The following is a 13,063-nucleotide window of genomic DNA, read 5'->3' as shown; positions in this document are numbered from 1 at the left end:
GACAGTCTTCCTTTAAGATCCAATGTGACTTTTTGAGGAAATTAAGTACAAGCTAATGCGTTGCTGCAACACCGCTCCCTATGGAAGAAGACTAAGTCCTCTAAGGAGAGAGAAAATCATTGCAACAGCTCTTCGTTCTGACTAAAAGAAGGGGTCAATGTAGGGATCTCACGATACCAGAATTTGGACTTCAATACCGATACTTAGTTTAGTATTGCCATTTCGATACCAAAACGATACTTTGGCAACAGTAATAAAAAAAAATAGGTTCTTCCGTTTTCTGAGGTGAGGCACGAGGTGTGATGAATTTTGAATGTGCCTCACATTAATAGTAATTAATTCCATCATGTTTCGCAGTCATAATGGGTTAATGTGTAAGGTACATGATGGGGTTAATTACTATTAATGTGAGGCACATGGAGGTTAAATTCATCACACCTCGTGCCCCACAATAAGTGAAAGAAATCTGTTTTTATTTTATTTTTTTCAGCGTACACATCATAAATTATGCAAAAAAAATTGTTGTGAAGGTTATTACGGCCGCACCAATGCCCAATATGTGAATATTTTATGTATTGAGACTTATTTTAATGTTTATTGTAAAAAAGGTATATGTTTTTTTTTTTTATTTAATATTACTTTGTTTTTAGTTTATTTTTAAACTTTAATGTACTAGCATATATCTATATGCTGATAGTAATGTAGTGGTATATATCTATATGCCGGTACATTAGCCGGTGTACTAAGTATGCCCTAACAGGAAATATGGTAAGACAGCCCGGGGGTCCTTCAATAGCCCCTGTCCATATATGGTATGTCCCTCAGTCGCGTAACAGGGATTCCTATGATGCGATCCAAGGGGCATCCCCCCTTCTCATTTTCTCCTGAATGCTGCGGTCCGCTATGATCGCAGCATTCAGGGGAATAACGGCCGAGATGAGAGGTTACTCTGATCTCCGCCGTTATAGAGCGGGCCTGCGGCTGTGTAATACAGTCATTTCCCCGCTCCTGAAAGTGAGGCGCTGCACTAATGAGCGGCGGTTCAGGCACTGAAGACAGAACATGGGGTTGTTTTGCAGTGAGGCCGCCATGTTCTGTTTTCAGTGCCGGCGCTGATTAGTGCAGCGCTGGCCGCATCGCATCATCCTGACGGCGTGCACTTATCAGGACTCAGGAGCGGGGCAATGGCTGTATTACACATGTATTACATAGCCGCAGTCTCGCTCTCATACATTCATGTGTTACAATGCTAAGCTGTGCGGCCGCGCGGCTAAGTATCGAAATACATGAATTAACGTTATCGAACCGTTTGGGGGTGCACAGTATCGAAACACTATCGAAGTTTCGATGCATCGTGCATCTCTAGGTGAACATATGACGTCCATATTCCTTTGCACATATGCACAGGGATTTTCAGAATGGGACAACCCCTTTGAAGCTTTACTTACAAAAACTTTAGTCCCTCTAGTACAATTAATATACTTTATCTTTCCACATTTAAATAGTGTATCTAGCTGGAGAAAATCTTCTTACAATATTTGTTTTCTTTAGGTTTGAGGTTAAATTAGCGTTCTGGAGAGGTCAGAGCCGTCAAAATGGTGTTGTCGGAATGAGGTCAGAATGGCATCTAGCAGCTTGTATTGTATTGTAATCCATGCAAGTTGCAAAAGCCAAAGGATAGAAATATTTCATAAAAATCAATTTAAAATCTGTTGCGTGGCTCTTTTTTTTAATTTTTTTTTTTTTTTTCATGCAATAATATTTAAAAAAAATGGTTTAAAGGTGTCCATAGCCATTAAACCTTTCCCGATGCAGCCATTTTATTTTTCCATTTAATTTTTTTCCTCTATGCCGTCCATAAACCATATTTTTTGTTTTTTGAGGGACGGGTTAAATAATATCGTATTTTAATAGTGTTGGACTTTTAAGGACGTGGCGATACCAATAATGTATGTTGGTTTTTGTTTTTTTTTACATTACTTTAAGGATATATTGAAAAATGGGGGCTTTTTCAACGATTTTATTTTTTTGGTATATTAATAAAAAAAAAATTTAATTACTTTTTTTTATTTTGTTTTAGTCCCCACAAGGGGCTGGAACAAGTGATCATTAGATCACTGATTCAATACTTATTAGGTGCCAGTAAAACCCGCAATACACTGCCATACACAAGCCCTGGTAGGGCTTATTAGGAGCATCTTGAAAATGGTGAGAAATTCAAACCGTATATTAGGAAGTTGCATCACTATTCATACCTCCAACTAGTTAGAGTTCCCAGTGCTCCCGATTACATATGCAATAACTGTGTGAAATCTTTTGTCATGTTTCCTTGTTATAGTCCCTGGAGGTCCTTTTTACACTTTATTTGCATGAAACCAGAAAACCCCTCTAAGCTGCCTTTAAACGTTGATTCGGCTGGCAGTTATCACCCTTCATTTTTTCATCAACATACAGTGAGCACTCAATCCGCATTGGGGTACTGTTGCTTCATAGTGCACTGAGACCTGCTTGAATAAAGTAAATGATGGGCATGCTAGGACAGGGAACCTCGCAAATTATAATAACATTTTTTTTTTAAAGGGCAAATTTGATTTCTTCTTGAATTTAAATAAAATTTGCTCTTAAAGGGAAGGTTTACTGCAATTTGACTGTATATGCATTTAACTCCCATAGCTGTGAATGGGAGATTCTAACTGGTGTCCGAGATTTGAAGATCTCTGAGTGAGAAGACTTAAAGCGCTTTTATATAGGCCAATGATCGAACAAATGAGCGTTTTTCTGAACGTAGTAAAGATCACTCGCCCATACCTAACAGATCATAGCTCCTTGCGAAAGGAGCAAACAAGCGCTGATCAAGGAGCTGTCTCGTTGATTGACGCTCGTTTTTACATCCAAATTGGCCGCAGTAAAAGGACCCTAAGGGGGAGCACAGATGCTCCATTCGTTTTAGCAATTGGCGTAGGTGGTAGGACACCATTTCTCCCTTGCATTAAAGGTAGACAGCAAATGTCAGGTGCTTGTACATGCTATCTGTAAATGTCATCTCTGTTCTTCAAGGTAAAGATTTGTATTAAATGTTCTGTTTTTTGTTCTTTTTTCCTTTGCAGTCACTTGCATCTGTTTGGCAGTATCTTTAAGTTTAAGTGGCTAAATACTTGTTGCATCTTTTCTTTCCTTTTTTTTGTGTGCCTCTGCCTCCTCCCTGCGCATGTTTCTATACTCAGATCCTGGCTCCCCTAAGAAATGCAGAGCTCGCTTTGGCCTCGACCAACAAACAGACTGGTGCGGCCCATGCAGGTGTGTATGACAAACGATGGCGTCTGCTTCTATAGCTTTCCTTTCTTCACTCTTCTGCATGCTCTTACTTTTAACAGGCTTTTTTGTCTTAGAGAATATACACCAACATATTGTAATGTCGGGGTAGGGAAACAGACAAGTGAGCCCTAATCTACCCGCCACTCAGTCCCTGCCTACTTGCAACGACCCGCCCTAGGCGACGGGGTACAACTGGGCGACGGTCCCTACACTCAATAGGTGCACGACAGACAAACAGACAAGGGTACAAAGAAGCCAGGGAAATGGGGAAGTTGCCCACGGGAACACCGTGAGCAACAAGTGAGGTGAACGAGCCGAGTCAAACCAGGAGATGAGCGAGGTACAAAAACGCAGAGCAGAAGAGTGGTCAGAAAAGCCAAGGTCAATCACAAGCAGAGGATCAGTAGTTCAAGAAGCTGCAGCAGGGCCAGGAAACCAACAGAGAAGAATCACAAGCAAAGGAGGAACAGGAAAGGCAGGTATAAATAGACAGAGGGCGGGAGCTAGCTCCGTCTGGCCAGGCTGTGATAGGCTCTCCCACTCCTAAGCCTGCCATCCTGAGTGGTGGAAGATGGAGTCAGTCTCACAGACATAGAAGCAGGTGCAGACTGATTACCTATGGGCGTCGACACAGAAGTTGTGTCTGGCAGATCCTTTACACATATATTTATCATCTTGTTTTATTTAGTGCTTCATGGCAGAGGTGCGTGTAAAGATTGCCCTGATGACATTGATTGTAGAATAAGACCGGGTACACACATCTCCTATTTATTGCAGAGTTTCAGTTTGCGGAATACGCACTGAAATTCCATATAAAAGTACAATACAATGTAAGTGAATGGTGTTAAATCAAACCTCAATTAACTTCCAGCGGACGTTCTACAGCAGATTCTACACATGATTTGGATGTTTAAATCTGCACCATCCCCTATTTGTTGCGGGAAATCTGCAAATTTTCACATGGGATTTTATCCATAGGTGAAATCTTTGGCTAAACATACAGATTTTGTTGCAGATTTCTTGGCAGGTTTAACAGCTTAATATTAATGCGATGTGTGAACCTGGCCTTACTGCATTCAATGAGACCCCCCCCCCCCTCAAGGAACAATATCAACATATGTGTAGAGGTTCCATTTAAGGTGTAATTGACCAGCACCCCTTGGTATATGTCTTAGGTGCCAGGTCTTGGCCTGGCCACACAAGAGTCCCATACCTAGAGGCTACCCAGCTGGAAATGTGACCCTCCGGGTCAAATTATAATTGTTGTGGGAGCTGGTGCAGTAGGCTCCATTCAAAACATATATACATGTGGCTGATTAAAATCTTACCGGAGAGCATTTTGAACCTTCATGTTCCTGACATCTAAATCCAGCATTGCTTAGGTGATCACTCTAATTTGGTAGCGACAGGATTACTTTTACCTAAGGATGGCATGTTCACAGCAGCAGGAGATGAGAGTGCTGATGTTGTCGGAGACAGTGACCTGTCCACTTTTGTTAGTGAACAAGGTAACATGTAACTATATCCGATAAAAGATGGGGACAAGAAATTTTATGCCTTTTCCCAATCACTTGGTCACAAGAAAACAAATTTGTTTTATGTTCTGCCTGACACTGGAGCGTAAACTTCTGGCCAAATCCTAGGTGTTATGCAAGTAACAGACTCCTTCCATCAGTACTGTTAGGCCCTGTTTACACAGGGTTTTTTGCAGGCATAAAAAATCTGCCTCAGAATTCCTTCAGGAATTTTGAGGCAGATTTTGAGCTGCCTGCGCCTTTTTGCCGAAGTTTTTGCTGCGTTTTTTGCCCGCGGTCATTGAAGCTGATTTCAATGGGAGTCTAGAGGCGGAAACCACAGCAAGAAAGAACATGCCACATTTTTCCCCTCGAGCGGCTAAAAGCCGCCCAGAAAGAAACCGCCTCTGCCTTCAATTGAAATCAATGGGGAGCCATTTCTGAAGTTTTTTGGATCTAATTTCGAAGTTGTTTCCACGTCAAAATCAGTGCCCAAAAATTCTGTGTGAACAGGGCCTTAGCTGTTGAACTTTTGTTTCACTAAATTTACAAAAGACCAAAAATGTATTAGACTAAGACATTGTGTCCAAAGAATGACACAGACGACATGTCACAAAACACCCAAGAATAAAAGAGGCAAGATTTTTTTTTTCTAGATTTTAATTTTGTTTTTCCAGGGTTTAAATAGAACCATTTGTAGACCTGATATTCAGTTTTATTAGAGTATGTTCACATGCTGTGAAAATCCACTGCAGAGCTGCATGTAAAGCACATACAATTTTACAATGTTTTATTATTATTAACGGTGAAGTTCTAGGAAAACTGCTACATGTTATGAATGCATTATATGAATGTGATTGATTGCTGCAGTATTTTATGCTTCATGTGAACATACCCTTAGTTTGTCTGGTCTATTCGGGCATGTGGGTCCCCACTGCATGGCCCCCACCTATTAGCCAGAGCGAGAGATTCCACAAAGTGCATCTCTGAAGGAACCAGCGAATCTGTGTATTACATTGGTGGCCCATTGATTTTAATGGGTTCTATACAATCTCTTGAGCGCCACTGTAAGGCAAGTGAGGACTCTGTAGTGGCTTCCTATAGCAATGACAGCAGCCTGCAGGGGTCCAGGCAGCAGGACTACCCAGGAAAGTTCTACGTCATATCTAAAAAAAAAAAAAATTCATGGTCACATGACAGTTAGGCATGGCTAAGAGGTATTAGATCCAGTGAAGGAAATACACACAACTAGATACCATAGATAAAGATTCTCATCACTAGGCATCCAAATTTGTACCTATGACACATTCTAGATGTTCCGCGTCGTCCTCAGATTCTCAACGCCACCTTTTTTTTCTTTTCAGGTCTTTAAATTTGCTAATGATAAAGGATGTCATGTCATCTTTGAACACACTTACCAAGTTAAACCGGTTTACCGGCTTAAGTAGTAATAACTGGTTACATTATAGTAGAGTGATGATCTACAAAGAGAGTTCTTTGCTGGTGCTGTGTGAGAACCAGAGCAACACTCTTCCCAGACATAGAGGATTAGCAGCGTGGTTCTTTCATGCCCTAAATAATAATTGTTTATGCTGCAAAAATGCTTCAAGAAGCTTTCAAGTGTCGATCAACCATTTCCATCTCTTTGTATAGGGGAGGTCACAATCTATCCTGGTCATTTGATGTACACACAGGTGCTGGGCTTGTTACAAAAAAGAGCTGATACATTGTACTGTAACGAGCCGTGCACCTCTGTGTCCATCACATGACCAGGAAAGCTGTTTATCCACTGGATAAACAATGAGGGTATGTGCACACGACCTCTTTTCAGACGTAGTGGAGGCGTTTTACGCCACGAATTACGCCTGAAAAGACGGCTCCAATACGTCGGCAAACATCTGCCCATTGCTTGCAATGGGTGTTACGATGTTCTGTGCAGACGAGCTGTCATTTTACGCGTCGCTGTCAAAATATGGCGCGTAAAATGACGGCTCGTCAAAAGAAGTGCAGGACACTTCTTGGGACGTTTTTGGCGCCGTTTTTTCATTGACTCTATTGAAAACCGCTCCAAAAATGGCCGTAAAAACGCCACGAAAAACGCGAGTTGCTTAAAAAAACTTCTGAAAATCAGGAGCTGTTTTCCCTTGAAAACAGCTCCGTATTTTCAGACGTTTTTCCTTAATCGTGTGAACATACCCTGAAGGTTTTTATTGAAAAATAGCAAGTAGAGATCTTGAAAACCGCAAAGAATTGATACAGAAACTTGTACAACTTTTCATTAGACAATGAATACGTTTTATGTGGTAAAACAGGAATACCCCTTTTAAAATTCTTTCTTTGGAGACATTGACCAACATTTATTATGCAGTTTACACCAGGTTTTGGCTTAAAGGAGTATTTCACTACCGGACAACTGATGACCTATCCACCGGATAGGTCATCAGTATATGATCGGTGTGGGTCCGACACCTGGACCACGCACCAATCAGCTGCTCCGGCTGCCTGCGGGCACCGCATGTCATTGCACACTATGCAATGTACGGAGCCGGAAGCAGTTTGCTCCGTACATTGCATAGTGGCCGTGCTGCAGAACCGCAGCTCTGCTCCTATTCACTTGAATAGGTACAGAGCTGCAGTATTGCAGCTCGGCCGCTATTCCATGACCAGAGACATCTGCTTCTGGCATGGACGTCCTTTGCCTGGAGGCAGCCAGAGCAGCTGATTGTTGGGGGGTTCGGGTGTCGGACCCGCACCGATCATACACTGATTACCTATCTGGTGGATAGGTCATCAGTTGTCCGGTAGTGGACAACCCCTTTAAACTGCGGCCAAACAAGCCGCAGACTTTCATGTGAGTCAAATGTAGCTAAAATTTGTATCTTTGGAAAGTGACACGTAAAGTGGATGAGGTCTCTAAGGGGACAAAGTTTAGGCCACATTTATTAAGAAAAATTTTTGTCCAAATCAACCTCTGCTTACACAGTTCAAATTGTGCTAAATGTATTAGGAGGCTTGCACCTTTGAATTCATTTTGAATACACTTGTCTTAGTAAATGTGGGTTAGTGTATTATATTGGGGAATTCTATTCTATTTAGGAAATATCTGTTTTTACATGCAGGAGGGACTTGGGTTAGTAGAATTCTAGCCTTGTGGCTTCTCTTCCAGTGCCATCTGCAATAGGGAGGCAACCTTCATGGTGGGAGGAGAACTCCGATGTGGCCTCATGCACACGACCGTAGCCATGTGCACGGCCGTGATTTTCGGGTTGGCCAGCCGCGGAGTGTCGCCTTAGGCTATGTTCACACTGAGTTTTTTTGACAAGTTTTTTTACACGGAAACCGCGCCAAAAAACTCATCAAAAATGGCCCGAAAATGCCTCCCATTGATTTCAATGGGAGGCAGAGGCGTCTTTTTCCCGCGAGCGGTAAAACCGCCTCGCGGGGAAAAGAAGCGACATGCCCTATCTTCGGGCGTTTACGCCTCTGACCTCCCATTGACTTCAATGGGAGGCAGAGAAAGCGTATTTCGCTGCGTTTTATGCCCGCGGCGCTCAACGGCCGCATGCAAAAAATTTTGTGAAAATCGGCGTGCAGGGAGAGGAAAATCTGCATCAAACTTCCAAACGGAATTTTGAGGCAGAAATTCCGCCTGCAAAAAACTCTTTGTGAACATTAGTGTATGTCATGCGACGGATTCATCACTGCCGTCATTCTCGTTGCTTTGCTGCTATGACGGAGCAGAACAAGGGAAATGAACAATGCAGGTGTAGACAGAGCCTTCGTGGATTCAGTGTGTGCTTGAAAGTCTTGCTGCTAAATGTGGTACAGTTATTTAGCGGGTGATATGGGTGGGGGATTTATTTGTGCCTTGAATAAATGCAGTAATTCAATAATAACGTTTTCTTAGGTTACTTTTGTCTAATATTACATTTTGTTTAAAGAGACACTCCAGTGATTTTTTTTTATTGTGGCCCCCGTTTGTTTTGTACACCCAGTAAAAGGTAGGGCAGGTCATTCTTTTTCCAGGCGTTTTATTGCCGAATTATCCCGGCCGCAATTATGTCACATGACCGCACTGTGACAGGCCGATTCCCACAGCATCTGCTGTGTGGACCGGAAGTCTCTTTCACTATGCGTTCCTATGACACGCTCAATGTGAGTCTCATAGGAATGCATAGTAAAAGTGTCTTCCGGTCCACACATCAGACGCTGTAGGAATCGGCTGGTCACGTGACATAATTGTGGCCTGGGATAGTTCGGCAACAAAGTAAGGATCTGCATTTCCTTTTTCCAGGTGTTCTTTCCAAACGGGGGCCACAATAAAATAAATTCACCGGAGTGTCTCTTTAAATTAAATGTAATATTAGACATTCTCACAAGATTGTGAGTGTAATTTATCTGATGTGGTGAGAGAGACCTCTATAGACAAGACAAAAACTGTCTTCTAAAGCCATAACGGAATTCAGCACAGGGTATATTATTAGATAACAGTGATATTTGTTCCCTATGTTTTATAATTGTATAGTTAATTTCCTATTAGTATATGAAATGATGGACTTGCCCTTTATTTACAGATAACTCTCTTCACTGTTCTTAGGAGGAAAAAGAAGTGTGTTCGGTACTTACAGGGAGAAGGACGCTGCGGCAGCCCAGTTTCTTCCGATGGAAGTGCTGTAGACTCTCCTTCCTCTCCAGTGACTGCTCTCCAATGCATATCAAGTTCTGCTTATTCTTCCTGCGAGCTTACTAGCCCAGCTGTTTCTGCTCAATGTGAGCAAAGCTGTTCTCTGCCCGCTTCTATTAGGGCCATATCTGCAAAGGTATCTACTGGACATATAACCACAGTCTCATGTCATCCATCTGATGCCTATGAAGAGTCCCTGGCCGCAGTCAGTCCCACCATCAGGGCAACGTAACGTTTTGACGACCTTGCCCCACCGCCTTCCCTTTCCTACATTGGACACTTTTGTGAACATATATACTAAGACTGTCTGAAGACAAAGCACCATGCCACCATTATCCAACTGAACAGAGAAGGACAGTAGAAATCCTGAGGGACGTTGATTAATCTTTCTCCTTTTATGCTTATTTTTTTTATTCTGCCAAGGAACTTGTTTAGCTTATCTTTAAGAAATTCTTTTTTTATTGTAAGGACAAGACAATCTATTAGTTCTTGTATTTTCATTTCTAAAAGTATACATTTTGCAGTATTGTTTACAAATGTCTGACCAAGCAGGATTTATTAAAAAAAAAAATATAGCACTTGAATCCCATATGTATTTGTCTGTTAGATCTTGGATGTTGCACTATTTCATAAGATGATATCACAAGCTGCTGTACCCACATAAAACGGTATAAGGATCTTAAAACTCTTTTTGGTTCTGATGGATCTTAAAAGTTTGCTTTTGTTCTTCCATGAAATGTAATTGTATATAAATATTTGTTGATGCTTTACATGTCCATACAGCAAGATCCATGCTGGTTGAGGGTATGTTCACACGCAGAGTCGAAAACGTTTCAAAATACGGAGCTGTTTTCAAGAGAAAACAGCTCCTGATAATAGAGTCTATGGAAAACGGCTCCAAAAACATCCCAAGAAGTGTCCTGCACTTCTTTTTCGCAAAAAAACTCTCCATCGGAACAGAATGCCGTTTTCCCATTGAAATCAATGGGCAGATGTTTGGAGGCGTTCTGCTTCCGATTTTTCGGCGGTTTTCGGCACGAAAAACCACCGAAAATAGGACGTGTGAACATACCCTTAGTACGCGGCGGAGGCAGTACACCAGGAAGGCTTGCTTCCATTATATGCTTATGTTTTATTTTAAAACAGAATATATAAAGGAGACAGTTGAAGTATGAACGTGCCGGCACCTGCAGGGTTAACCTGAAACAAATATGTTCTATTACCAGGGTGGCCATGTTGTTGCTCTGACTTGCAGACATTTTTCATGTAGCTTCTGACTACCCAACCCCATAACAAATAAGATTCTAGGTTCAGTGAGACAATCTCGGTTTCCTTGTATTGTCCCAAAATTCTGCACATCTCTCCTTATAAAAGAAATCCATCATATATTGCGTCTGTCCCATGCAATTTTACAGTGTGAATCTCTGGAAGGAAAGAAAGGAATGATGGACACTTTTGAGTGGCTACACAAGTAACTGTTAGGCCTCATTTACACGAGCGTGTGCATTTTGCGCACGCAAAAAAACGCAGCGTTTTGCGTGCGCAAAAGGCACTTGACAGCTCCGTGTGTCATCAGTGTATGATGCGCGGCTGCGTGATTTTCGCGCAGCCGCCATCATAGAGATGAGGCTGGTCGACGTCAGTCACTGTCCAGGGTGCTGAAAGAGTTAACTGATCGGCAGTAACTCTTTCAGCACCCTCGACAGTGAATTCCGATCACAATATACAGCAACCTGTGAATAAAAAAAACACGTTCATACTTACCAAGAACTTCCTGCTTCCTCTAGTCCGGTCTCCCGGCCGTTGCCTTGGTGACGCGTCCCTCTCTTGACATCCGGCCCCACCTCCCTGGATGACGCGGCAGTCCATGTGACCGCTGCAGCCTGTGATTGGCTGCAGCCTGTGCCTGGCCTGTGATTGGCTGCAGCTGTCACTTGGACTGAATTGTCATCCCGGGAGGTCAGACTGGAGGAAGAAGCCGGGAGTTATCGGTAAGTCAGAACTTCTTTTTTTTTTTTACACGTTCATGTATATTGTGATCGGAAGTCACTGTCCAGGGTGCTGAACCAGTTTAACTCTTTCAGCACCCTGGACAGTGACTGTCTCCTGACGTCGCGTACCGGAAATTTTTTTGCCGGGTTCGGTCAAAACGAGTTCGGCCGAACCCGGTGAAGTTCGGTTCGCTCATCTCTAAATTCTTACACTCCGTTTGGATGTTTGTAAACAGAAAAGCACGTGGTGCTTTTCTGTTTACATTCAGTTTGACAGCTCTTGCGCGAATCACGCAGTTCGCACGGAAGTGCTTCCGTGCGGCATCCATGGTTTTCACGCACCCATTGACTTCAATGGGTGCGTGATGCGCGAAAAACGCACGATTATAGAACATGTCGTGAGTTTTACGCAACGCACTCTCGCTGCGCAAAATTCACGCATTGTCTGCACTGCCCCATAGAGTAATATAGGTGCGTACGACACGCGTTAAAAGCACGCGCGTCGCACGTGCGTATATTACGCTCGTGTAAATGAGGCCTTAGTGGAGTAGAGAACAGTGCAGGACCATGGCAGAGACATACGTGTTGCGCTGTGCCTGACATATTATGGTTACTTCTGTAGGTGTAGCAACTCTGCAGGAACTACAATGTGTGTGCCACAATTTTATGGGTAATTATACATGGTGGGAACAATGGTATCGGCAGTTCTGTGGCGATATTATGGCACTGGGCACAGGGGCAGGACATATTGCATGTGTAGCCTGCCCAGGGAGGTTTTAAGAAAAAAGAAAGTGCCTTGGTTTCCTCCATCTGTTGACACTCCATGATTTCAAGATTACACACATACTGCATTATCTTTATGAGCCAATCATAAAGGCCGATGATGCAGTGTCATCCCCACCTGGGATATTAACCTATTCTACCTCTGTTTATCCTGAAGCGTGATAATGTATTTTCTGGTCCAATCAAGGCCCGCCACAGTCACCTCGCTTAAGAGAGCAGACTGTGATTGGCTGCTGTAGTAAATAATGTAGGTATCACTAGCATTCATATGGAAAATTGTGCTGTGATACAAGCAACTTAAAGGCTATGTACGCCTTTGAAAGTTAATTATTATTTTTTAATTTTTTTTAAATCAAAATGTCAGTCAGTGTGTTTTGTGCAACTTTCAAATTCGTTTTTATGAAAAATTATTTTTACTTTTTGAGATGCAGCTGCTCTGTATATTTTCGGATGGAATGGACTGCGGGCTCTAGGTAAGATTTGCTTCATATTTTTACGCAGCGTATCCGACCTGTGAGAACCCGGCCTAAAGGTGAACTCACCCTTTTTTTTGCTCCTGCAGCGCAGCTGCATGGAGAAAATGACCAGCTTTATTTATTTGAGATAATAAATTTTACATATGAGAACATGTCAGCTGCAGGCAGAAGGGAGCAGACACTGTTTTTGCACATGGACACTCTGTTGTCTGTATCCGCCCCCGGTCCCTTGTGTAATCTACTTTAGGCCTAGTTCACACAGAGTTTTTTGGTGCAGTTTTTGACACCATGCCAAAAAAA

The 13,063-nt window shown here is 42.5% G+C and overlaps 1 protein-coding gene across 5 annotated transcripts in view; it reads left to right on the top strand.

Annotated features, from left to right (window-relative positions):
• TCF7 (transcription factor 7) overlaps positions 1-10,097 on the top strand; it is a 201,411-nt gene extending 191,314 nt beyond the window's left edge. For 2 of the 5 annotated variants that reach the window (XM_075856341.1, XM_075856340.1), the window contains 2 exons: positions 3,225-3,297; positions 9,404-9,479. In XM_075856341.1, coding sequence (XP_075712456.1) covers positions 3,225-3,297; positions 9,404-9,407 — 77 coding nt within the window. In that variant the 3' untranslated portion in view covers positions 9,408-9,479. Of the gene's footprint in view, positions 1-3,224; positions 3,298-9,403 lie in introns of all 5 variants that reach the window. The other 3 variants (XM_075856343.1, XM_075856339.1, XM_075856342.1) reach the window with 2 other exon arrangements.
• Positions 10,098-13,063: the final 2,966 nt, after the last annotated feature.

This window comes from Rhinoderma darwinii, chromosome 3 (genome assembly GCF_050947455.1).
Source record: "Rhinoderma darwinii isolate aRhiDar2 chromosome 3, aRhiDar2.hap1, whole genome shotgun sequence".
In the NCBI taxonomy this organism is placed as follows: domain Eukaryota; kingdom Metazoa; phylum Chordata; class Amphibia; order Anura; family Rhinodermatidae; genus Rhinoderma; species Rhinoderma darwinii.
This window is presented reverse-complemented; position numbering and strand designations above follow the sequence as displayed.